Source organism: Vombatus ursinus, unplaced genomic scaffold (genome assembly GCF_900497805.2).
Source record: "Vombatus ursinus unplaced genomic scaffold, bare-nosed wombat genome assembly UNPS02014801.1, whole genome shotgun sequence".
Classification (NCBI taxonomy): Eukaryota; Metazoa; Chordata; class Mammalia; order Diprotodontia; family Vombatidae; genus Vombatus; species Vombatus ursinus.
Genome location: NW_020954579.1, coordinates 1,712,865 through 1,737,299, shown reverse-complemented (window position 1 = coordinate 1,737,299; position 24,435 = coordinate 1,712,865). Strand labels below are relative to the sequence as shown.

General features: G+C 49.0%; 2 protein-coding genes across 3 annotated transcripts; one reads left to right on the top strand and one right to left on the bottom strand.

Moving 5' to 3' along the window:
- Positions 1-629: 629 nt before the first annotated feature.
- On the top strand, positions 630-2,477 carry PNMT (phenylethanolamine N-methyltransferase). The gene is made up of 3 exons (XM_027872602.1): positions 630-825; positions 1,197-1,404; positions 1,902-2,477. Exons 1-3 carry the CDS (start codon positions 630-632, stop codon positions 2,338-2,340), a joined length of 843 nt encoding a protein of 280 aa, XP_027728403.1. The 3' UTR covers positions 2,341-2,477.
- Positions 2,478-3,403: 926 nt separating this feature from the next.
- Positions 3,404-24,142, bottom strand: PGAP3 (post-GPI attachment to proteins 3). Of its 2 annotated transcripts, XM_027872912.1 has the most exons (8): positions 23,927-24,142; positions 18,165-18,262; positions 16,876-17,028; positions 6,694-6,756; positions 6,349-6,410; positions 5,820-5,956; positions 5,077-5,281; positions 3,404-4,645 (listed from the first exon to the last, which is right to left on the bottom strand). In XM_027872912.1, the coding sequence occupies exons 1-8, from the start codon at positions 24,105-24,107 to the stop codon at positions 4,582-4,584; spliced, it is 963 nt and encodes a 320-aa protein (XP_027728713.1). In that variant the 5' UTR covers positions 24,108-24,142; the 3' UTR covers positions 3,404-4,581. The 2 variants fall into 2 exon arrangements, with proteins under 2 accessions (XP_027728713.1, XP_027728714.1); XM_027872913.1 differs by lacking the exon at positions 16,876-17,028.
- Positions 24,143-24,435: the final 293 nt, after the last annotated feature.

The window sequence follows — 24,435 nt, the reverse complement described above, 5'->3', positions numbered from 1 at the left end:
AGCACCAGAGAGAGGGTAAGGCTTCAGCACTGGAGAACAGACAGTAGCCTGTAAGAGAATTGCGGGGGGTGGGGGTGGGGGGTGAAGAATGTAAACTCCTTCAGGGCAGAGACCGATGGATTTTTTAGTCTTTGTATTCCAAGTGCCTAGTACCGTGATCGGCGTATAGTAAGAGTTTAATAAATATTGGTTGAATTGAATTGGAAAGAACTGGAGAGTAAGCACCCAGGAGGTGGGCTTTGGAGGGGAGGGAGCAGTGGAGCTGGACATGAAGATGCAGCAGAAGCGTGGTTGGGACCTGGAGCCGGTGTTTAAGCCTCGGGCGTGCATAGTCCCTTCCTCTCCCTACCCGCGCCCCCCCAACCCCCCCCAACCTGGACGCTGTGCTCCGGCGGCCGCTGACACTAAGCGAGATGGATGGGATTACAAGCACAGGGACTGTCGCCTGGGGCAGCCCATCTTTCCAGTCCAGCGTGGTGGGGGGCGGTGAGGTGGGGGGGGCGTTGTTCCGCAGTTCTTGCACTGGGTCTGGTTAGGTGGGGGGAGAGATGGATGGGGCCGCGGTGGGGAGATCCAGCAGGAGATATATAGCCCTGACCCGGGCGAGAGATCAAGCAGCAGGTTGCAGGATGAGCAGCGAGGGTAAGGACGCGGTGACCGGGGCATCTTCGGACCCAGGTAGGGAGGCGGTGGCGGCCAGTTACCAGCGCTTCGAGCCTCGCTCCTATCTCCGAAACAATTATGGACCCCCTCGAGGGGACTTGAGCCAACCAGACGGCGTGGGACCCTGGAAACTGCGATGTCTAGCTGAAACCTTTGCCACGGGTGAGCAGCAAGGGCCGGGGGAAACTGAGGCATGGCATGAAAAGGGAAGGGGAGCCGCAAACCGAAGCAGGCAGAATTGGAGAAAGATGAGATTGTAACTCAGATGGGTACAGACTAATAGAGATGACCAAAAAAAGAGACAGGATAGGGGGACAGGGACAGAAAAAGAGAGAGGATAGGGTGAGAGAGACAGAAACTGAGATACAGAGAGACAGAGACAAATATATGAGGTAGAGAGAGAACAAAAATCGAGAGACAGGGAATAGAGAAGATGGGGACAGACAGAGAGAGAAGGTCTGCACAGGTGAAGAACGAAGCAGAGGTCAAGGAGGGGGATACTATGACTGAAAAGTTGACTGTTGGTCCCACAGGTGAGGTGACTGGTCACAGCCTCATTGATATTGGCTCTGGCCCCACCGTGTACCAGGTGCTCAGTGCTAGCGCCCACTTTGAGGACATCACTATGACTGACTTCTTGGAGGTGAATCGCCAGGAGCTGGGAGTCTGGCTGCGACAGGACCATGGTGCCTTTGACTGGAGCCTCTACAGTCAACACGTGTGCTTCATTGAGGGCAAAGGGTGAGTGAGATACCATAGGTGGAGTCGACATGAGTGAGGAGCCTGAGACAGGAGGGGAGGAGACAGATGTGAGCTGAAGGGAGGAAGTAAAGCAGAGAACAGATGTAAGGAGATGTTGGTGGATCTATTTGTTGCAGTTACATGAGCATAGTAGGTAGAACATGAGAAATTCACCATGGGTAGTCACCAGGTACGGAGAACTAGAAAGAAGTCAGTAACTGGGTATAACTGGCATGGTGAAAAGCAAGCATCTCATATGGAGAAATGGACATGAGGTGGAACCCAAGAAAGCTGGGTATGAACAGTAAAGCCCATCATACAGGAAAGGGCTAAGCATCAGATCAGGACAGGGCTGAAGGGAAAAAGCTTGTTGGTAATAGGCAAAGCTAGAATTTGGACATCCATGGATCTTACTGGGAGATTGAGGCACTGAGGAGTTTGAAAGGGTTGTATCCCACTAGTCTGGGTCCTCATTCCACCCTTGTCTCCCTGCACAGAGAGTCTTGGCAGGAGAAGGAGCGTCAGCTTCGTTCCAAAGTGAAGAGGATCCTGCCCATTGATGTGCACCAGCCCCAGCCACTGGGTCCTGGGAGCCCAGCTCCTTTGCCCACGGATGCCCTGGTCTCAGCCTTCTGCTTGGAGGCAGTGAGCCCTGACCATGCCAGCTTCCAGAGGGCTCTGGACCACATCACAACCCTGCTAAGACCCAGTGGGCACCTCCTGCTCATAGGAGCCCTGGAGGAGTCCTGGTACCTGGCAGGGGAGGCAAAGCTATCTGTGGTACCCATTCAGGAGGGGGAGGTGAGAGAAGCTTTGAGTCAAAGTGGGTACCAGATCCGAGATTTCCGAACATATACCATGCCTGCATACCTGCAGACTGATGTGGATGATGTCAAAGGCATCTTCTTTGTTTGGGCACAGAAGACAGTGGCATGAAGGGCCTGAGATATCCGATGTCTGGTGCCCATTCATTTCAGAGTCCATACTGTGCCTGAGCTGGCACAATAAAAAATATAATCCCCATTTCTTAGGTGTTGTAGTTGCTGTGATTCTCACAGAAAATGCACGTGTCTGGAAGCCTCTCTTTTTGCTAGGCATGGGGGAGGAGGGAGGAAGGACACAAAAATCCAGTACTCTTATTCAATAAAGTTTTCTTTTTTCATGCTGTCTGCATAACATTGGGTCAGCCTCCTTACTGACTGTTTCTAAGCTGAAGGGGTCTGAGGAGGGAGGTGAGGAAAGAAAGGAAAAGGAGACTGAAGGAGACAGGTTAGGGAAAATCATGGAATTGAAGAAGAACCTTGGGGGTAGGGAAGATGAAAATGAGGGACACAGGGCACCCTCCCCTTTCCCCTACTTTGGTCAAATACTCAACAGTCATCGAACCTCACTTGGTTCTAGGTATATCTCCCTTTGTTTCTAGTTCCCCTTATGTCCAAGGTTCTACATGTTTCCCCTGGTTCTCAGTTCCTTTCTTTCCTTTCCTTCCCTCTTCTCGCACATTTAGTAATGGCTAGGAAAGCAAGGCTCTGAATTGGTCTATTAGAGGCATTCCTCCCCCCTTCCCTCATACATTTTCATTGTCACAGGCACCAAATACAGGACCCCCCCCCCCCAGTCCTCAAACTGGAGGTGGGAGGGGTAGGAGAAAGAGCCCCAACTCCCTCCAATCACTAGGCCTTCCTTTGGGATGGAAAGTCTCTGCAACCTACAAAGTGCCACTCTGTGCCACTGTACAGCAGGAATGTGCCAGGGCTGCCAGCAACTGGCAGGGGTCCCCTGCACTCAGGCCCTGCTGTGCTGGCACAGCCCCTAGGCATGACCTTGGGGGAGAGCAGGAAGACTCCCCTCCCTGAAAGACGATTGTCTTTCCCCCCTCTCTTTGATGCCCCTCTTCTCCCCTAAAACACAAAGATAATACACAGAGCAGCTTAAGGTTTGCAAAGCATTTTACATACATGATTTTGTTGAGGCCTCACAACAGCCCTGTGAGGTGGGTACTAGAGGTACCATTCCCCCCATTTTACAGATGAAGAAATGGGGCCTCACAAAGGTTGAGTGACTTGGGAGTCAGAGACATGACGGTGTCTGGCGCTGGTGCTAGCAAGCAGGCTGTGGATCAGATGGCACCCAAGCGAGGGCTCCCTGATGGGACTAGGGTCATCCCTGCACAAACTAAGGGATGGAGAGGGGAAGCAAGGCGCTGCGCTTTGGGTGGAAATAAAGGATAACGACAGAGAGGAGGGTTGCGGAGAGGATATACAAACACACCCCTCCATTCAAAAACCTTCATCCACTTCCATCCTCAACCGCAGGGCTTTCTTTGCCTAGCAGGGTGCCTTGCTAGAAAGCCCAAGACATGTTTTGCTGAGTTTGACTGAATCCCCACAAACGTGCCCACACTCACATCTATACTCAGGCACACACTCACACCCCGTTTTTCCCTGAGAAGCAAGAGAATGCGCCAGTCTGACAACGAGCCAAACAGTGGCTGGGCTTCTCTGGCTTTTTGCCTGGCTAGGGGATGGAGATGGGCTTGGGGCCCTGAAAGAGGAAGGTGGTGACTCCTCCTGAGTGTGTGGACAAAGCAAGGGCCTGCTTCTTCTAGGACCACTCTATGGGTCCTCTGTACCTCTCCTGAGGGGGTGAGACCAGTAGCCCCAACCTGGGTATGCCAGATAACTAGCATCCATCGCCACCTAGTGGTGCCATGGGGGAGGGCATCTGTTGGGGAAAAAAAAGAAGGAAAGCCCCCTTCTCACTTCCCATCAGAACAGAGGAAGTGGATGCAGGGAAGCCCACCGAGAATGGAGGCGAAGCAGGCATTTTGAGGGGTAGAAGGAAGCTCCCCTTGAGCACCTGGGCTAGGTGCACATTCACTGTCTTTCAATTTCTGTGGGTCAGTGAGGGAGTGTTCCATCCGCTCGTCAGGCTCAGCCACTAACCCCACTCAATGTCTGAAGAACGGAGGTGGGGTGACGGAACGGGAAATAGCACTTTGAAGGCAGTTAGAGGGCAACGGAGTGGAGGAAGGGGCAGAGTCCTGGAGCCACTTCTCCACCCCTGACCAGAGTCCAAGTTTAAGGAGTAAAGGGAAAAAAATCACACTACCCTGTGGGCTGTAGCTTCCAACATCCAGAGCTGAGGCTGGGCAAAGTAGAACTGTCCCCCACCTCTTCAATCCATCTTTAGTGGGACTGAGATGTCCTTGAGAAGGTAGAGACTGTCGTCCATCAGGAAACTGCGGAAATGAAAGAAGGAAGGGCAGTGGTACCTGGGCCCCCAACCCCACCTACCCTTCTGCCTAGGGTAGAAAAATGGGGGCTGAGGCCCTCCTTAGTAGCCCAAGAGGAAAAGATGGGGTCCTCTAGAAAGTGGGAGGTGGGGAGTGGCAGACATCATGAACCTCTAAGGATGGAACTGAAAGACCTCTCCCATCCTCCAACCTGGGCAAGGTGAGGAGAGTGGCTGAAAGGGCATGGTGGTCAGTGTCTTCTCTGGGAGGTGGAGTCAGTTGGTACATGAGAGATACAAATGGGGAGTGGGCTAAGGGGGCACCCATGGGGCTGGAGCATAGGAGCCTAACAAAGGCAGATGGGCATATCTCCTGTGGGGGGTAAGTATGGGGCATGAGTTTGGGACAGGGGGGAGATAGGCATGGTGGGTACCAACCTGAAGAAGAGGAAGTGAATGGGGATGGTGCTGATATGCCAGATGGCATGGGCATCCAAGACCCAGAAGATGGGAGGGAAGTCCAGCAGCTCAAGGAAAGCCAGCCCCTGCAGCAGAAGCATCACCACAGCGCACTTCCACACATGGGGCAGCCGAGGCTGGTTCCAGAGACACCAGCCCAGCCACCACACCAGATTTACCAAGCCTTGGGGAAGGAGGACCACAAGGGAATGGTGAGGGTGTCTAGGAGCCCTTCACCCCTCCTGGATTTCTTCTTGGACTCTGGCCCTAGGGCCTCCAAGTCCTTCTTGTTCTCTAATCCCAGCTCCCCTGATTTTCCTGGGTGACTTCCTTTTCTAGTCAAACTTCTCTGCAGACTCCCTTTGTTCTATACCCCATTCCTCTCCTGTCCTGTCCCATGACCATTATCCCCCCACCACACACGTTACTGCTCAGAACACCCCCCACAACTTCCACCAGGCCTACTCTTTGTCTTCTTTCCAAATCCACCTCATTAATCACATCCCCAGCAGAAGTACAACCCTCTACTTGCCCCGCTTCAGTGGGTCTCTGCCACTGCCACTGAAGCCCAACTGGTTATTTCTACAGGTTGGAAGAACATAATCCAAACCAGGGTCTTGCTCTGTCTCTCTAGACTCTTCCTATGCCACTACTACCTCTCTTATCCCAACACCCCACTTCCTTCCACATGATTTCCCACTTCACCCTCAGCCCAGCCTCACCCATGGCTACGTTGGCCACCATGTTGTAGCCGTAGTCGAAGTGCACCAGGCTCAGGTAGGAGATGTGGGCAGCTAGCAGCAGCAGCAGGAACCCCCCGAAGGCACTGGCCACGGCTGGGCGCTGTAGCCCCAGAGTCCTGTGACACCCCCCGCCACCACCACCAAAGAGCCACTCAGGTCCAGTCATCCATTTTCTTGGAAGCCACTGGACTGAGTGCCACTAATGCCTCTGACACAGAAAAAAGCCACAAAAGGGAGTCTCACACCCATTCCCCTGGTGCCTGCTTCATATGAGTCTCTACTCTACTATCCCTTCTCCTGTATCCATTCCAGGATGACAATCTAGATGTAAAGCGGGGGGCCCAGAAAATGGAGTGGGGATGCCAGACAGCTTGCCAAATGAACCAACTCAGGGAAGATGGTGGATGGAGAATCACGAGAAGCCTTTTTCAGCACTTTACCTGTACCCATCTGAACTCACTCCCAGACCAGCTGGGTGGGCCTTCCTGGTGGTAGAGGGGGGACTCACCTCACACAGCACAGATAGATGGAATGCAGAATCACCGTGGAGGCACAGAAGTAGTCCATTTTCTGGGGGATGTGGCAAGATCAGTGAGAGTTTATACCTGCTTCTCTTACTCATGAGAGGGTAGAATGGGGGTAGGGAGCAGGCAGACAAGATTCTGAAGAAAGTGAATGTGTTTTTCCCAGTCAGCTGAGGAATGAACCCCACTCCCCTAACCCAGAGCGGGAAACACATGGGGACCTGAGAATGTAAGCCTGGGACAGGAGGACAGAAGAGCTTGGGAAGGATGCCCAGCCCCAGCCCCTACCTTGGTACCTCAGGCTCCCTTGGCACAAGAAGGGTACTCACCTCAGTGAGGCTTGTGTCCCTTGTGTGAAAGACTGTGGACCAGAACCAGGCATTGAGCGAGACCTGAGGATTGGGGTAAGTGCAGTGGGCAGGGGATTAGAGTTGGCCCGGCTAACAGAAGAGCCTCCGGGGGTCTCCAGCCTAGCCTCCCACTGCTCAGGTGGTGTCTCTGTCTCAGGGGCCTCCTCACCTCCACACACAACCTCCTATTCTGGCTTTTAATTCTACATCCTCACATTTTAGAAAAAATGTTTTTATTGATAGCCTTTGTTTTTACATCACTTTCATTTCAGAGTCCCCCCCCCCACCCAGTGAGCTATCCCTACAAAAAACGGGGGGGGGGGAGCCCAGTGGGGAGGGGGAGGAGACCGTTCAACAGAACTGCCACCCCCCAAGTCTGACAGTATGAGTAATGTTCCACACCCAGAGACTCCCATACCGGCACAGAAAGGAGGAGGGAGGGGGCCTCTTCTTATCTCCTTGTACTCAGCTCTCAGTTTCAGGTTTTGGGGGTGGGGGGTTGTTCTTTTCATTTACATTATTGTAGTCACAGTCTTCCATCTGCCCACAACCCTCTATTCCAAACATTTAGCTTTTCATTTCCTGGCCTAGGGAAAGTTAGTTGTTTTCCAAACGGCTAAGGAAAACTCAGAACCAATTCTTGGACCTACTAGAGAAATCCCTCGCCCCAAATCGTGGTTCTTTTCCATCATCTTCTCCCCTAGCCAGGGATATACCAGCGGCAGCTCTAGCATGGTCCTTCGCAGGCCTGGGAACCTGTTTCTTCAGGACTGCCAAGTTACCTAATCTCTAAAACAACAGCCCCCAGGGGCCACACCTCCCCCCCCCCCCAGCAGTGGTCGATGACAGCTCCCTCCACCCAAAGACAACAGTTTAGGGGGAGACTGTGACCTCAGCTTCTGGGCTGGGGGTGAGAAGCCGGATCCTGGGGTGGAGTTTGTTTTTTGGTTTTTTTTTTTTTTTGGAGGGGGGCAGCCAGTGTGGGGTGTGTCAGGCTTTAAGATCAAGCTGATCCCACCACAAAAGATACCGAAGAGCCCAACCAGGCTTGGCCAGCCCAACCTGATAGACCAGAGCCCAGGCTGGAGACCATAGGGAGGAGTGAAGGGGCACTGACAAAAGAGAGCAGAGGGCTGACTGGGGGAGGGGGGAAAAAGACGAAGATGGTTTCTGTGCCTTCGGATAGAAAATTAATTACATGGAACTAGATGCTAAACATCATGCAAATGAGACCCTGATTATTTTAGAGTTAACAGTACAGAATTACTTTATAAGGAGACAACAGTGGAAAAGCAGGACCTTGGATTGGGGAGGGGACACACAAAAATCAGGTTGGAAAGGAAAGTGAGTGGGGCCTGAGAATACCCTAGAAATGGGGAGATGGGGCAGGGCTGGGGAAAAGGCAGATGGTCTAAACTAAGGCAGAATAGACACAAGTGAGGGTGGGGGGAGAGAAAGGGGTGATAAGAGTTACTTCACATAAGAAACGGCAGAAAGGATGGACGACACACCAGGGACACAGAGCTGAATTATGGGAGTTTGGGAGGTCTTGGAGTGGGAAACCTAGAGACATTGCTGATGGAGTGGGAGTGGGGAGACCTCCCCAAAGACAGCCAGGCATGGCCCTGTGATGCCAACTTACTGAGGTCGTGTCTAAGGGGGCTCAAGACAACATGCTGTGACAGGATGAGCGCTAGATGTGAGAACGGATCCCTAGTGCCTGGCACATAGCAGGTACTTCATAAATGGTCACTGACTGACAGACGGGACTTGGAGATCGTTTCAGGCCTCAGCTATTGTCCTGGGTAACCCTGGGTAGGTAGAACACTTGGCCTCTTGGGTCTCATTTTTCCAGAAGGGATGGACTAGATGGTCCCAAAAGTTCCCTTCAGCTCAGATCTTCAATGACTCTAAGTCACTATTTTTCCCTCACCACAGGGTAGATCCCTACCATCCCCTGAGCCACTAGAGCACATATCTCATGCCCTCTTCCTCCCAGGTTTATTTTCTCTTTCCTCCACCTCAGCCTGCCTCTTCTGGGATGGTTAGGAAAGAGGACAAAGTTCTATTAGTGAGGATTTTGATGGCATCTTGTCTGGAACTAGGTGGGTGACTGAGGAGGCTGATCAGATTGGGGGGGGGGTTGTCTCCCAAGCTGTACTTCTAAGGATGATGGGGATGGAGGGGGGTAGGCGGAGTTACTAGATGACAAGTGACTGGGGCTGGGCCTTGAAGGTGGAAGGAAGAGGACAGACACTGAAAGTCAGGTAGGGCAGGTTTCCCAAAGCAGACGAGGTGTAATTTGGAAGGAGAACAGAGGACCTGGTGCCAACGATGCCTGAGAGCCAAGAAGGGAGCCAGCCGGCAGGGATTGGGCTGGCAGTCACCCAGCTGCCTTGTTAACCACTACAGGAAGGGGGAGGCGTGAAATGGGCTGAGTTAAGTAGTAGTTGAGAATGAAGAAGAAGCCTGTCTCCTCTCTAATTTGGACTTAGGATCTCCCAGGGTGAAATGTTCACCTTGGGGAGTAGTGCAGGAAGGGTAAGAGCCTGAGAGAACACCTCTCCTAGCCCCACTCCTCTTCCTATGTTCCTCTCATTTACAACGACCTCCTACTCTGCCGTGCCTCATTGTGACTGTCTGAAAAGCCAGACACCTCTCTACTTGGTGGGAGGACTGGTCTGGTTTTTTCCTCTTCTGACTCCAACTTACTGACTTACTGGGGCCCCTTACAGGACCCAAATGAGCTGGTCTTGGGGTTCAAAGACACTAAGGTTCAATTCCTGGCTCTGACCACGTCACTTGGACTCTCTGAATATCAATTTCCCCAATCTTACAGGCTTGTAGTCTAACCCCCTCATTTTACAGATGAGGAAACCAAGGCCCCCAGAAGTGAAGGTGATGTCCAATTAGGGGCAGGCTTTGAACCACAACACCTCTCCCTACTCCACACCCATTCATTTTTATTTCTGAGTCCCCATCATCAAACACAACTGTGAGTACAGAGTAGGGGCTTCACAGGTGCTGGCTGAATAGCATTTAATAACCTGAAAGCACTGTTGAATTGGGGACTTTCAGGATGACCTTAGCTCCTCCTACCTACTCAGCAGAAAGAAGAGTCCTATTCTCTTCCTGTTTCCTGGGGCATCACAAGTCAAATCCCGCGCTAGCTCCCCTTCACTGGTGTGGCCTGGACACCCTGCTAAGAGGCAATCCTGCCGAGGGGCAGGATTGGGCACACGGGCCATTGCTGCTCCCCTGGCTCCTCTCAGGTCCCAAGGCCCTAGGGCCCACTGCCCTCTAGTGGGAAACACTCCCTTGTTGCTGCCTCAGGAGGAGGAGATGCTCACGTTCTGGGTGGATCCTTACCATGAATAAGGTTCCATTCTTATGAGGAAGTGACAAGAGCACTGGCCTGGGCATCAAAAGACCCGGGTTCTAGTCCTGACTCTGCCACAGACTCTTTCTGACCTTGGACAAGTCACGCCACCTCTGGCTGGTTCCACTTAAACTGTAAAATGGACTAGACTAGATGCTCTCTAAGATCTTTTCAGCTCTAAAAATTCTCCAGGGCTGTAACTCTAGCTCATGTCTGGGTGACCAAGAGGCCTCCCGGAGTCCAGCATTTGGGTAGTTAAGGGTGTGGGACCAAACATTCATACCCTCCCCCTCCCTAACACCCCACCCCTACCCCTAGTCTGGGAGAAACAGATTCTATTTCACTTTGCTTGGAGAGTCTTCAGAGAGGGGGTCATTGGCACTGGCTAGTTTCCCCTTCAGGGCAGGGAGGGGCAGCAAAGAGGGGCCAAGTGAGAGTCCCAAAGCCCCCAGTCCAAACCAAAGCTCCTACATTACCAGCCCTGCCCCACCCCTAAAATGGGGAGGGATGGGAAGGGGGGGATCAGGAGTAGGGGCTGGGGACGAGGTGACTCTGTCAATAATACGTAACTGCTGGAGGAGATCAAATAACAGGGGGCCCAGCAGGCGCCAATAGCTCTGCATAAACACCACGGAGAAGAGACCTCAGAGCCACCAGCATCAAGGGGTACTGAGCTGCAGGGCAACAGGGAGGGCAGGACAGGGGTGGGCAGCCTGTTTCAGTCATCTGCAAAATAAGGCCATTAAGGAAAAAAAATAGAATAATGAAATAAACTGCCGGGTGAAAATCGTGCTCAATGCCATAAAGAATCATGAAACCCTGGTGTTAAGACCTAGTGCTCAGGACTGTCACCAACACTCCCTTCGAGACAAGCAGATCTTTAAATAGCTCTGTGCCTGGGAAGTGGGGAGAGTCAGAATGTTAAATATGAAGGCTGCTGTCATCTGGAATGCCTTCCTCCAAGAGGCCACTGCATCTCACCCCCTGATCTGGCGGGGGGGGGGGGGGGGGAGAGGTCACACCTCCCACACAGGACAGCTGGGAAGTCCTTTCTGAAGTCTAACCTCCATCCTTCCTGCTGAACCCTCAGCCCATCACTGCCTCTGGTTCTTGTCCCCGCAGAGGTCTGACCTCTGTAGACCCATTCAGAGAAAGTCAATAAGTCTTCACCTTAACTTTCTTTTTTCCAGGCTAAATAAAAGGGAGGATTGTACTGGCTGCGAGAAAAGAAGGCAGGGAAGGTGAAGGCAGTACTATGCCTCTGGGCCCCTTTCTTGGTCTCCCGGCTCCAGAATGGGGCAGGGATGCCTGCCATGCCTGGCCTCAGTCCCTGGGGACAGAGGGAGTTCCCAATCCCATCAGACCAAAGAGCAGCTCTGTCTGAGCTATGAATGGCCTACTGCTGCTCAGCTCCCTGCCTAAGGGTGTAGATTTACCCAGCCTCAAGAACAAGGAGATAACAACACAGGAGTTGCCATCTTTCCAAGACAGGATATGCCTCAGCCCTGGTGGGTAGATTCCCCAGCAGAGGAGACCAAGGTTCACAAAAGTCTGGTAATACAGGATTCTACAGTCTAGAAGAGGACTGAATTCCTTTGTACTAAACTTCCCAGTACCCCCTTAAGTCAGTAACCCCCTGGTCCTTCCAGAAGTCCCAGCCTACAAATAAATCTGTTCAGATGACACTCTACACTGAATAAAATCTCTTATTCTTCCAGAAATCAACCAAAGGCCTTAAAGACCAAGATAAAAATGGAAGGTGAATTACGAAACCCATTTAAATGACAGGTCTCTCTGGGTTCTATGGGTTCCAGTCTTAGAAATCTACATAAAGCATTTAGCAAATTGAGACAAGCCAATTTGAAGGCTGTGGCCCTGCTGAATGGAGGCCCCACTTTTCTTTCTCATCATCCCTGGAGAGCCCAGGGTCATCACCAAGAAGTCAGGGTTCATTCTCCTGGAAGGCCTGGTCTCTTTTAAAAAGAGAATGTTCAAGGTCAGGAAGAGGAATATCTGAGTCTCGGCAGAGGGGGCGTCCCAATACATTAAAGCCAGGAGGAAAGCCTCAACAGTGTCCAGGTATCCAATATCTGGAATATTTAGTCACTGGCCTCCCTGAAGACAAGGACCCCAGGAGTTCCTTCTTATCCTATGATTCATGTGGAAAAGAACTGGGTTGAGAGAACTCAAGCAGGAATGCTTTGTTCTCATGTGACAAGTGAAGGTGTGAGAAGCTAAGACAGAACCCAGGCAGAAACATAATGAGGTGTATGTACGTAGAGAGACCTGCAGCCTCTCTAAGGGGACCTAAAAGCAGGGAAGGAGCAGAGGAGGGCAAAGATGAAGCCTTCTGCAAGGTTTCATCTACCTGCCCTCTTTCTCCCCCCACCCTTGGCCATCAAGCTAAAAGAGAAGTTAAAATGTCCTAACATATACCAATCTCCTTATGTCCTGTGAGATAAGGCTTCCCTCATTTTCCCGATTATCATTCAAAACTTAGTCTGGATTTCTCAGCTGCTATCAGCCCTTTGCCCTGGTGGGATTAAGAACTCTCTAACCCCAGGGACCCTGCTGGACACAGTGGGCCTGGAGAACCTCTCTGCTCAGCCCCAGAGCCAGGAGAACAAGGAAGGGGTGTGGAAGGGACAGGGAGATTTGGTCTTTGTTCTGTTGCAGTGGCTAGGGTGCTGGGCCTGGAGTCAGGAAGACCTGGGTTGAAATCCTGCCTCAGACACTCAGTAGCTGTGTGACCCTGGGCAAGTCACTTAATATCTCTGATCCTCAGTTTCCTCATCTGTTAAATGAGGATAAAGATGGCACCTACTCACAGGGTTACTGAAAGAATCCAATCTGATGATTTAACATACTTTGGAAAATTCAAAGTGTATAAATGTGAGCTCTTATTACTCTTATCCTATTTCTCTTTCCATTGGCTCCATCCTATGTCACTTCACACGTGGTCAGACCTCTCCAAGTCTTTTCCTTGACTCTTCTACCAGCTGCAGGTCCTATCCTATCTGGCCTCCCCTTCAACAAACTTCAAAAAATTTGATTCCACTTGTTCAATTCAACAAGCATCTACAGAGTACCTACTGTGTACAAGGCACCACCCACCCTTTCCTCAACCCCTTGCTGTCTGGCTTTTGTCCCCACAGCTCCCCTGACAACTGTTTTGTTTTTTTTCCCAAATCTAATCATCTTTAAAGTCCTCATTCTTGGGGAGCGCAGAGGGGAGAGAGAAAAAATTTTGGAACTCAAAATCTTATAAAAGTGAATGTTGAAAAAAAAATAAGAAAAAAAAAGGAAAAAGGGAAAAAAATAAAGCCCTCATTCCTTCTGACCTCCTGAGAGCACTTAATCCTGTTACTCATCTCCATCTACAGTCGGTCCTCCCTCCCTTGTGAGGCATTCTGAGACATCGTAGGCACCCATTAAGTGGACCCTCCTTTCCTCAATGGCTTCTCTTCTTCAGAAGACTTTGGGAAGGAGGTTCTCCCAGATTCTGCCATTGGCTCTCTCTCGCCCTCGGCAGTCTTACCCACTCCCACAGCTTGAACTATCATCTCTCTTCAGGTGACTTTCAAATGTAGCCCCCCAGTTCTGTACCACTTTCTCAGGCTTGAGGCCCACATCTTCAACTACATATGGGCTATTATCATCTGGCTGTCCCATCCATACCTCAAACTCAATATATCAAAAAGCAAGCTTTTTAATCTTAAAACTTGCCATCCCTTCTGATCTCACATGTCAGTGGGGTTATAATTCACCATGTTTGATACCTTGGTCCTTCCTCTGATGGCTCCTCTCATGCCAGTAACCAAGCCCCATTAATTCTTTTGTCAATAACAGTTCTTGTAACCATACTGTCCTCTCTGTTCCCACTGCTATCATCTTAATACAGACCTTTGCTACTACCCACATGGATCACTGCAACCACTTAACTTTCTCTCTCTACTCAGTGTCCTTTCCAATTCATCCTGCATCCTGCCTCCAGAAGGATCTGCCCTGTGCATTGATCTGTCCATGTCATTCTTCTGCTCAAAACCCTGCAAGGGCTCCAGACTGATTACTGAGAAAAATTCAGAATCTTTTGCCTGGCACATAGTAGGCACTGTAGTGAACACATTCAGTGACTGATTCCAGACCTCACAGCCCCTGGCATCCCTACCTCCTCAGGTTTCCAGACTTATCTTGTTCTATTCCCCCCAGGCACTCTTGTTCCAGACTCTGATATACAAAGGTAAAAAGCAAAACTGCCAATACCCTCAAGAAACTTACATGCTGTTGGGGAAAACAATGCATACACACAAAAGTAAATGCAAAATATACATCAGATAAACAGAAAACAATTTGCGGGGATGGGGAGACATAAACAACTGGAAGGATCAGAAAAGACCTCACGTAGGAGGAAGTGGCATTTGTGCTGAGTTTTGAAGGAAACCAGGGATTCTGAAAAGAGGGGGGGGGGAGGGGAGAGGAGAGAATTCCAGGCATAGGACACAGCCTGGGCAAAGGCATAGTGACAGGATATAGAAAGTGGCATATAAGATTTAGATAGCACGTAGACCAGTCTGGCTAAAATAATGAATATATTAAAGGGAGTAATGTATAATAAATCTGGAAAGGTTGGCTAGAGTAAGACAATGAAGGAATTTAAATGCCAAATAGGAGTTTGTATTTTATCTTAAAGAAAATAGGTGACTGCTAAAATTTTTTGAACAGGGGAGTGACACGGTCAGACCTGTGCTTTTGGAATGTCACTTTGGCAGCTGTGTGGAAGGAACATGGAAAAAGGAGACCAGTTAGGAAGAAGGTGAGCTAACAGTCTAGGTGGTGAGAGCCTAAAATAGAGAAGTGAACATATGAATAGAGAGAAGGAAAAAGATATAAGAGGTGGTGCAGAAAGAAAGAACAAGATTTGGCAGCTATGGCTATGGGGGAGGAGGGTGAGAGAGAATGAAGAGTCACGGATGGGTCACAGGTTGTGATCCTGAGCACTTCCAAGGATGGCAGTGACCTAGAAAGGCAGAGGGATGGGTTGAGGGTGAGGGAAAGATAATGTTTGGGGCATGTCGAGTTTAAGATAACTAAGGCACATCGGGTGGGAGATGTCTAGGAAGAAGCTGGTAATGTGGGACTAGAGAATTTAGGAAACATTAGGACTGTACAACACATAGAGCCTAGCTAGACAACATGTTACCTCCCACCTCTCCTCACCAGATCCTCTGTGCTCGGAATGCCTTCTCCCCTCTGCCTACTGACACTACAGATCTCTGTGGGCCTATGGCTTCAAAACCTTCCCCCCACCCTGGGCCTTACAGACCATTTTGTTTTTACTCGCTTATAATAAGAGTGTGAGAAGTGATTTGCATTCAGGGCTTTGTAGTTCTCAGAAGGGCATGTGTTCCATCCCAGCTCTGAGAGAGATAATGGACTAGAAGGATGTTGGGTAAATTGAATCACACCCAGAATTGTGAAAAAAGGAACACAAAATCTTTGAGAGAATGAGACAGACAGGATTCTTTGTCCTTCTGAACTACAAATCTTAGAGTGCCAATTCTCATACCCCTACGGATTATTTTGTATTATGGTATTTTTGAATGGGTTTCATCCTTCTTACATGTCAGTATCATGAGGGCAAGAAGCCTGTCTTACCTAAAATTTGTACCTTTCCCAGTACCTAGCAATCAGGACTTGCACACAACAGGGAGGGGAAATGGACCTATGATTTCATTAATACAGTACAGGGAACTCCCTCAATGAAAGCAGGCCAGAACCTTCTCTGTAACTTATAATCCCAGATTCTAAGTATTAGACGGGTAAGGGCCACACAGCTAGTATGTGTCAGAGGGAGAACCTGAACCCAGGTTGTCCCAGCACTGAGCCCAGCTCTTAGTCCACTATGTCATGCTTTCCTGGCACCAAATGCAATTCAACAAGCAATTACTAAGGTCCTCCTAGGTGCTCTGTATCGTGCCTCAAATCCAGAACAACAGTCCTTGCTGACAAGGAGCTAATATCCTGCTGGAACAATAAAACATTCAAACAGAGGAATACACATAGTAAAATTTGAGAAGGGAGAGTGTACTAAGCAGGGAGATCAGAGAAGGCTTCCTGGAGGATGTTGCCTGAGTTCATTAAGCCTTGGAGGAAGCTGAAAATTCTAAGAAGTGGGAGAGGAGAAGGAATACATTCCAGGCATGCGAGACAGCCGGCTCAGGGCAGAGACAAGAGGCAGGGGATGGAATTCAGAGAAGGGTAAGGAGGCGAGGATGCATCGACGTTAGTAGGTGCAGGGGACAGGAAGCCTGGAAAGGTAGGCTGGAGACAAACTGCTCAGGGAGGGCCTTGAAAGTGTCCGTCTCCTTCTCCTCCTTCCAAACAGCTACCCTCAGTCCCAGCAAGCTTTTCCTAATCAACCCTACCTTCCTTTCACTAGGTATCAGTCCTCTAGGTGCTCAGATTCATTTGCAGTTGTTTGGACCTACAAAAAAGTGTTTCAGTTCTATTCAATCAAGGTGAATTTTTTGGTGTTTTTTTTGCATATTTGCATTTGTTGGTATTTCCTCCCATCTAGAAACAGGGCTCCTACACAGCAGGAGATGAGTTTCCTTTCTTCAGCATTCTTTGGGGCATCTGGAACTCCAGCCTGCAAAGGCGTTCCCTACTGTCTCCAACACCCTCAACCCTACCCCCAATGCTGCTGCTACCTGGCTGCCAGGAGTTCTCAGTTCCTCTTTGAGGAATCAAGCCCCAGGGTGGATTAGTGCCCAGTTACCTACCCAGGCAAAGGCCACACAGGTGTGGTACATAGGGGAGGAAGCTGGGACAGAGGTCCGATACCGGCTGAGCATGACCAGGTTGGCTAAACCATTGAGGAAGGAGGCCACGGCTGAGGCTGGCTCTTGGAAGAAAAGGAACCGAGAGAAGGGCCACTGAAAAGGAAGAAGCAGCTCAGAGTCATGCATCACCTGGGTGCCACAACATACATCCACAGCTCTAAGTGACAGCTGCCGCAATCATCAGGAAAGCAGGAGGCTTCTCTTCTATGTTTCTGCCTCTCTTACTCAGCCTCAGTCCTGAATGCTCATGCGTTCTCTTGCAGTGCTTTGGGCCTGGTTTATAGATGAGAAACCTGCAATGTTGCTTTGCACCTACAAACAGGCCTGGGAATTCTATGCAATTAATTTGCATCACAAGCAAGTATACATCTGTGGGTATTTCTTCCCACTTGGAGAGTTCCATTGGGTGATGGGGTGGGAGGATAAAACGTCTGACCAGATTCACAGCTTCAGTCCTCGCTCCTTCCTGTGAGCTGTACAAGATCCTGTCTGGAGCTGCAGACTGTTCTCCTCGGAATACCAGGGGTGAGCAATGGAAAGAATAGGAACTATGAGCCAGGTGACTGGCCCAGGGTCGCACAGCTAGTAACTGGAAGTGCTCAGATGGGAACACAGCTCTCCTGGCTCTCAGTTCCTTCTTGCGCCTCTGTTTCCCCACAGATCCATACTGTACTGTATTTGTAAAATGGGCCTCACGTTACAGCATCTACCTGGTTACCTCACGTGGTTTTACTGAGGATCAAATGAAAGGTTTTATTGGTGAGACCATTTTAGAAGCTATTTCACATTTCTCAAATTATCATTAACATAAATGTTTATTATCACCAGTCATGATGATGACCCACCTCCACTGTTGGAGAAACAGTTCAAAGCATGATGGCAAGTCTAGAAAGTCATATTCACTTATGATGTCTTTTTCTTATTATTAAAAAAAAAATGACAAACTCTGCCTGAAAGGTCCATGTTCCTAAAGTGCTAATGAGCCTCATGCCTGGCTCATCCATCTGATCTCCCCAGGTCTGGGACAGGACACAGAGTTCCCACTGGACCATCAGAAATAAGAACAAGGTCAAAAAGAAACACAGCCTAGGGCCCACTTCCTGGCACTGCAGCCTCCGAAACCATGCTACTCCATCCCATCCTCCAACTCCTACCACCCTCCCCTTGGCTCATCAGAAGCCTCCCCCCCCCCAATACACCCATCACCATCCTTTCTTCTGCTGACTCACCTTCCCATGAAACTGAGGAACTTTGTAACCTTCTCGGAGGTAGAGGCCCACGGTGACCCACATGCATTCATACTTACAGTCATCTTTGCAGGTCCAGCCTGAAAAAGACAAAAAGTTTCTTAGTAACCCTAATCCTACTCTCTGTCTTAAAAAATCTGGATATGGAATTAGAGAAATTTCACTTGCAGATCAGTGAGAAGTAAAATGGAACTAAACACTCTGTCCTCCATCCCTATGGGAGAAGGATGAGATAACACCTATGAGAAGGATACTGAAAGCAGGGTTTGTTGGGCAGAATCAATTGGGCAAATATAGAGATTTTCTGATTCTCTAAAGGAGATGAAACCCATCTGAGCTGAGGTCTTCCCCAGCCAACCAACCACACATCTCCTCCCAACTTTGTTTTCATTTCATGCAGGAGAGAAGGCCTTGATGCAGGACGTCCTCCTCCGCCCCCTCCCCCGCTTTTGTCTCTTCACCTCCACAGGGAAGATTTCCCTTGTTCTGTAATGTGAATGGAGAAAAACTAGGTCATCTCCCCATCTCCCAATATGGCTCAAAACTCCTGGCTCCCACACACTGCAGCGAGTAAGTATCACAGAGCTCTGTATGTACATATGTGGGCCATTTGGGGGAAAAGACAGCTAACAATGGTGGGAAGAGTCTTGTGTTGGCAGTTAAGGGATATGGGCTCTAGTCTTGGATGCTTCTAACTGGTTTTGTGACCCTGGGGAAGTAAGTTCACGCCTCTGGGTTGTCATTTCCCCATCTGTAAAATGAAGTTGATTAGATGGTCCCCAAGGCCCCTCTCGGCAGTAAGATTCTAGAATTCTAGCTCTGGACCAGAGGTAGCCAGAATTCCTTAGCCCTACCCTAGCCCCATCCACCACTTAACTTAATCCAACTAAATGCAGCGTTTTCAAAATGACAACAACGTGCAAAGCACAGAGGCATGGAGATAACAAAGATGAAAAACAACACAGTCCCCTTAGTTAATCTATTGACAATTTAACTAGGGCAATTGTGAATAATGTACACAAATGCCCATTATACAAGATAGAATAGGGTAAGGATGAGGAAAGGCCTAGAAAAATGCTAAGAGAAATTTGGAGGAGAGAGCAATTTCAGCTTGGGTGGGCCAGGAAGGCTTCATGGAGGAGGTGGTACCTGAGCTGGGCCTTGAAGGAAGTTGAAGGCAGAGATATGGAAGACAGCCTGCTCCTATAAGAATATATAAGGCAAGACTAGGGAACAGGTGACTAGGATGCAGGGTTTCTGATGGGGCATAAATTGAAAATGAAATAAAACTGAAAAGGCAAGATACACCAGATTCTGAGGGCTTTACATGTTAAACTAAAGAGTCCGCATTTTAGGTGACAGGTAATGGAAGGCCAGCAAAGAATCTAAGGAAGGGGAATGATGTAGTCAGAGCTTTATACTAAGATTAGTTTGGTAACCGTGTAAAGATTAGATTGCAAAGGAGAGAGGTTGGTTCAGAAGTCCAGGTTAAGAGGTGATAAGGACCTGTACCGATACCGCTGTCTATTTCACCTTCACAAAACATCTTCTCATCTCTACACCTCTCCAGTGCCCCCTTCTCTCCTCTGACACTGCCACCACTCTAAAGTGAGTTCTCATCCCCTCACGCTGGGGATTACTTTAACCACCTGCTGGTGGGTCTGCCTGTCTCAAGGCTCTCCCTACGTCAATCCATCCTCCATTCAGCCACTAACTCGATTTTCCTAAAGCACAACTCTGATCACATCACCCCTCTATTCAATAAAAGTCCTGTTTGTTGAGTCCTTCATAACCTAGTGCCCCAGCCCTCTCTTGTTGTGTTATACCTTACCCCTCCCCCCACTTTCCCCATGGGCTCTTCTATTCAGCCACACTGGCTTCCTTCTTGTTCCAAGCACAAGATTCTCTACCTCTCAGCTCCAGGCATCTTCTCTGGCTGTCCCCTGTGCCCAGGATGCTCTCCGTCCTCTTCTCTGCCTCTTGATTTCCCTGGCTTCCTTCAAGTCACAACTAATCCCACCTTCTACAGGAAAAGTCTTCTAATCCCCCCTAATTCCAATGCCCTCCCTCTGTTGATGACCTTCTATTTATGCTTGTTTGTACATAGTTGTTTAGTTGTTTGTAGGTTGTATGGAAACTCCTCAAGATTAGGGGCTGTCTTTTGTGTTTCTTAGTACCTTTAGTATTTAGAACAGTGCCTGGCATATAGTAGGCGCTTAACAAGTGTTTACTGACTGACTGAAGAAAGGAAGCAGCAATGAGAGTAGGGAAGCGGGCATGGATGCAACAATATGCTGAAGGTAGAATAGGCTGGCACCACCATAGTTCTCAGAAGGCTCCCCATTAAGCAAGTAGTTGGATATAGAATAAGATGGAAAGGAAACAGTCAAAAATGTCTCCAAGTTTTGAGCCCAAGTGGCTCAGAGAAGGACTGTGCGCCATCAGTAGAAAAAGGGAAGCCAGAAGCAGAATCAAATAATCACAGATTAGAGCTGGAAAGGCCCTTGGACACCTCCTTTCCAAAATTCTCATTATATAGGTGAGGAACCATAGCCCAGAGAGGTCACAACTTGTTTAAAAGCAGAGCCAGAGCCGGAATAGATGCCCTCTAATTTTACTTTATTTCAAACCCAATGCACTGTCTCTCTCTCTCTCTCTACACTGCACTACACTGCAGTTTTTTGGGGGAAGATGAATTTAGTTTGGGACATGTTTAGCTGGAGGTGTGGGTGTGACATCCAGGTGGAGAAATCCAGCAGGCAGATGGAAATTCAAGATTGTGGCTCAGGGGAGAGATTAGAGCTGGAGATCTACATTTTGGAGTCATCTGCAAGAGGTGATAATTGAAACCATGGGAATGGATGAGATCACCACAGGAGAAATTCTACTGAAAGAAGACGTTTGAGAGCAGGACCCTAGAAGACATTTAGAGGGCAGGAAGAGGAAGATGAATCAGCAAAAGAGGCAGAGAAGGAGTGATTAGAGAAGAGAATCAGTTCTAACAGTATCACTGAAGACAAAACAGGGGTGAATAACAGAAGGAAGAGGTTAAGTGGCCCTAAACTGCAGAATGTCAAGGGGGGTGAGGACAGGAAAGAGGCAGCTAATAGTCATGAAGAGGTCACTGGTGATTCTGAGATTCTGAACAGTTTTAGGGGGTCATAGGATCATAAAGCTAGAGCTCTTCTGAAACTCTTGTCACCAGTGACCTCCCCATTGCCAGATCCAGTGACCCGTTTACTGTGCTCATCCTCTTGGGCATTTCTTCAGCATCTGACACTGCTGACCAAGCCCTCTTCTTCCTTGGTTTCTGGAACACTAAGTTTTCTGGGTTCTCCTGATACCTCTTTAATAACTCTTTCTTAGTCTCCACTGGTTCCTTTTTTTCCTTTAAAAAAATGTTCTCTTGATGTGTGTGTATACATACATACATGCATATGTATACACATGTTCATACATATGTACACACATATATATGTATATATACATACATACACACACACAGTTGTTCAGTTGTTTCAGTCATATCTGACTCTTCGTGACTCCATTTGGGGTTTTCTTGGCAATGATATTGAAGTGGTTTGTCATTTTTTTCTCCAGCTCTTTTTACAGATAGGACAACTGAGGCAAACAGGGTGAAATGACTTCCCCAGGTCACACTGTGGTAAGTGTCTGAGGTCAGATCGTAACTGCAGTCTTTGTGATTCTAGACCTGGCACTCTATCCACTGTGCAACCGAGCTGCAACGTGTGTGTGTGTGTGTGTGTGTGTCTGTGTGTCTGTGTGTGTTTCCCTAGGGCTCACCTGTTTCTCTCCCTGCTCAGAACCCTAGTGTCAAGTCAACAAGCATTTATTAAGGACTAACTGTGTCCCAGGCATTGTGCCAAGTGCTGAGAGAGTATAAAGGCAAAAACAAGCCCTGCTCCCAAGGACTCCATAGTCTAATAGGGAAGACAACATATAAACAACTATGTACAAACAAGCTATATACAGCATAAATTGGAGGTGATCTGTGAGGCAAGGCACAAGCATTAATGGAATTGTGAAAGGCTTCTTGCAAAAGGTGGGATTTTAGTTGAGATTTGAAGGAAGCCAAAGAAGCCAGAAGGTAATTAGGAGGAAAACATTTCATACAAAGAAGACAGCCAGGGAAAAGGCACAGAGTCAGGCAATAAAGTATTTTGTTAAAAAAAAACAGCAAGAAGGCCGGATGTCATTGCATAGTAGAGTATGTGAAGGGAAGTTAAGGTATAAGATGACTGGGAAAGTAGGAAGGAGCCAAGTTACAAAGGATTTTAAAAGCCAAACAGGATTTTTACATTTGATCCCGGTGTTAATAAGGAGCCACTGGAGTTTATTAAATAGGGGAGGTTACATGGTTAGACCTCCATGTTAGGAAAATTATCTTGATGGCTGAGTAAAGGATGTACTGAAAGGAGGAAACCTGAGGCAGGGAGGCCGATAAAGCTATTGCAGACCATGCAAATCAATAGTCTAAGCAGGGAGTGATGAGGGTATGCACAAGGGTGGTGTAGCAGTGTTAAAGAAGATAAGGGAGCACATACTAGTGATATTTCAAAGGTAGAATTGACAGGATCTGGTAACAGATTCAATCCTATTTTAAAGATGAGAAGACCACCTTCAGCAAGAGACCCTTCCCACTACCCCCCAGGGGCTAACTTCTTACCCTCTAAAGGTTATCTTCCATCTACTTGGTATGCATCTTGTCCATATCTATTTATGTATATGTTATCAATCCCATTAGAGTGTAACCTTCTTGAGGACAGGGACTATCTTTCTTTCTACTAAATATATCCTCATCCAGGGCCTACATACTTAATAAATATTTATTGGATTTATTGGATTAGGGATTGTTCTGGATTTTTCTTTGCAACATTGGCCTTATTATGGTGCCTGGTCCATAGTTAGCAATGCTTGAGGACCAAAAGAGGGACATTTCTTGGCCAACACTACCGAGCTAATTAAGATCAGAACCTAGACTAGAACCTAGATCTCCTGACAAAAGAACCCAGGCTCTTCTACACTGTACTCCTCTACCTCAGGGAGTTTCTTCAGAGAATTCCATGGGTAGCTCTCCATTCTGCCTGTTTGTGCATTATTACCTCTCTGAGGGATCATTAGCTCCAGGTGAGCAAGGATAAACTCTGCATCGCTCTGCACACAGGAACTTTAATCAATGTTTGTGCACTAGAACTAAATGCAACTGAACAGAATCTAATAATAATAATGATGATAATGGTTAATATTTATATAGTGCCTATTATATAAGCACTATTACCTGCCCGTTTTACAATCATTATCTCATCTGATCCTCAACAACCCTGGGAGGTAAATGCTCTTATTATGCCCATTTCACATATGAGGAAACCGAGGCTGAGAGAAGTTAGATGACTTGCTGAGGGTCATATAACCGGTTAGGAGTCTGAGGCCACATTTGAACTCAGGTCTTCCTAACTCCAGGCCCAGCATTCTAACTACTGCGACCCTTGCTTCTATCCCCAGGATTTGCCAAACATGGAGGAGGGCTGAGGATCCAGGCTGGGTGACCCAGGACCTCTGCGGTCACTACTGGGCTGTCACTCACTTCCCCAACCCTACCCGTGGGGAAACCGAGGCACAGATGCTGAAGAGGAAGAGGGGAAAGGGAGGGGACTACAAGGTGGGTGAGGGGGCGTGAGCGTGGTCTGGCTACTGGGCGGGGCCTCTATGTGGGCGGGGCTTACCTGCCAGACTCATGTAGATTGGCTGGTGGGAGCGGAAGTGCTGCAGACCGGCCCCGGAGCAGTTCCACTCGTCGCAGCGGAGGACGCAGTCACGGTACACGGGCTCCCGGTCACCCTGGGAGGCGTCCGCTAGCGCTGCGGCTCCGGCCAGCAGGGCCAGCAGGGTCGTCCGCCCAGCCATCCCCGTAGCCTGGGCCCGTGGCCGCCTCCCTCACCTCCGCTTCCGGTGTCGCCGGAAGTGTTGTGTGTTCATGCTTTACCAAACCACACCCCTCCGCTCCTCACCCTTTCGCTCCCCCCAGTCTCCGTCGCGACTGCTCGAGGGTTCCGAGGCTCCTCGGGTCGCCTCCCGAACCTGGAGGAACGTTTGTGCAGGGAGCCACTCCCCGCCCTCTCCTTGCCAGTTCTAGGGTCGAAGTCGAACTGTTAAAGCATCTGTGTTTTGTTTTTTAGCTGGACCGGTTGAGGCAGTTTGCTGCTGGGGCATGTCGCGATAGTACATTTGCTAT

What these genes read in the sequence shown, in the direction of transcription:
- PNMT (XM_027872602.1), top strand. Translation starts at nt 630, where the DNA reads ATGAGCAGCGAGGGTAAGGACGCGGTGACCGGGGCATCTTCGGACCCA. An exon ending in AGCTGAAACCTTTGCCACGG is followed by an intron (nt 826 to 1,196) that starts GTGAGCAGCAAG and finishes TTGGTCCCACAG; the next exon opens with GTGAGGTGACTGGTCACAGC. An exon ending in TGCTTCATTGAGGGCAAAGG is followed by an intron (nt 1,405 to 1,901) that starts GTGAGTGAGATA and finishes CTCCCTGCACAG; the next exon opens with AGAGTCTTGGCAGGAGAAGG.
- PGAP3 (XM_027872912.1), bottom strand. Translation starts at nt 24,107, where the DNA reads ATGGCTGGGCGGACGACCCTGCTGGCCCTGCTGGCCGGAGCCGCAGCG. An exon ending in GGGACACAAGCCTCACTGAG is followed by an intron (nt 6,411 to 6,693) that starts GTGAGTACCCTT and finishes CACATCCCCCAG; the next exon opens with AAAATGGACTACTTCTGTGC. An exon ending in ATCTATCTGTGCTGTGTGAG is followed by an intron (nt 5,957 to 6,348) that starts GTGAGTCCCCCC and finishes GGGGTGTCACAG; the next exon opens with GACTCTGGGGCTACAGCGCC.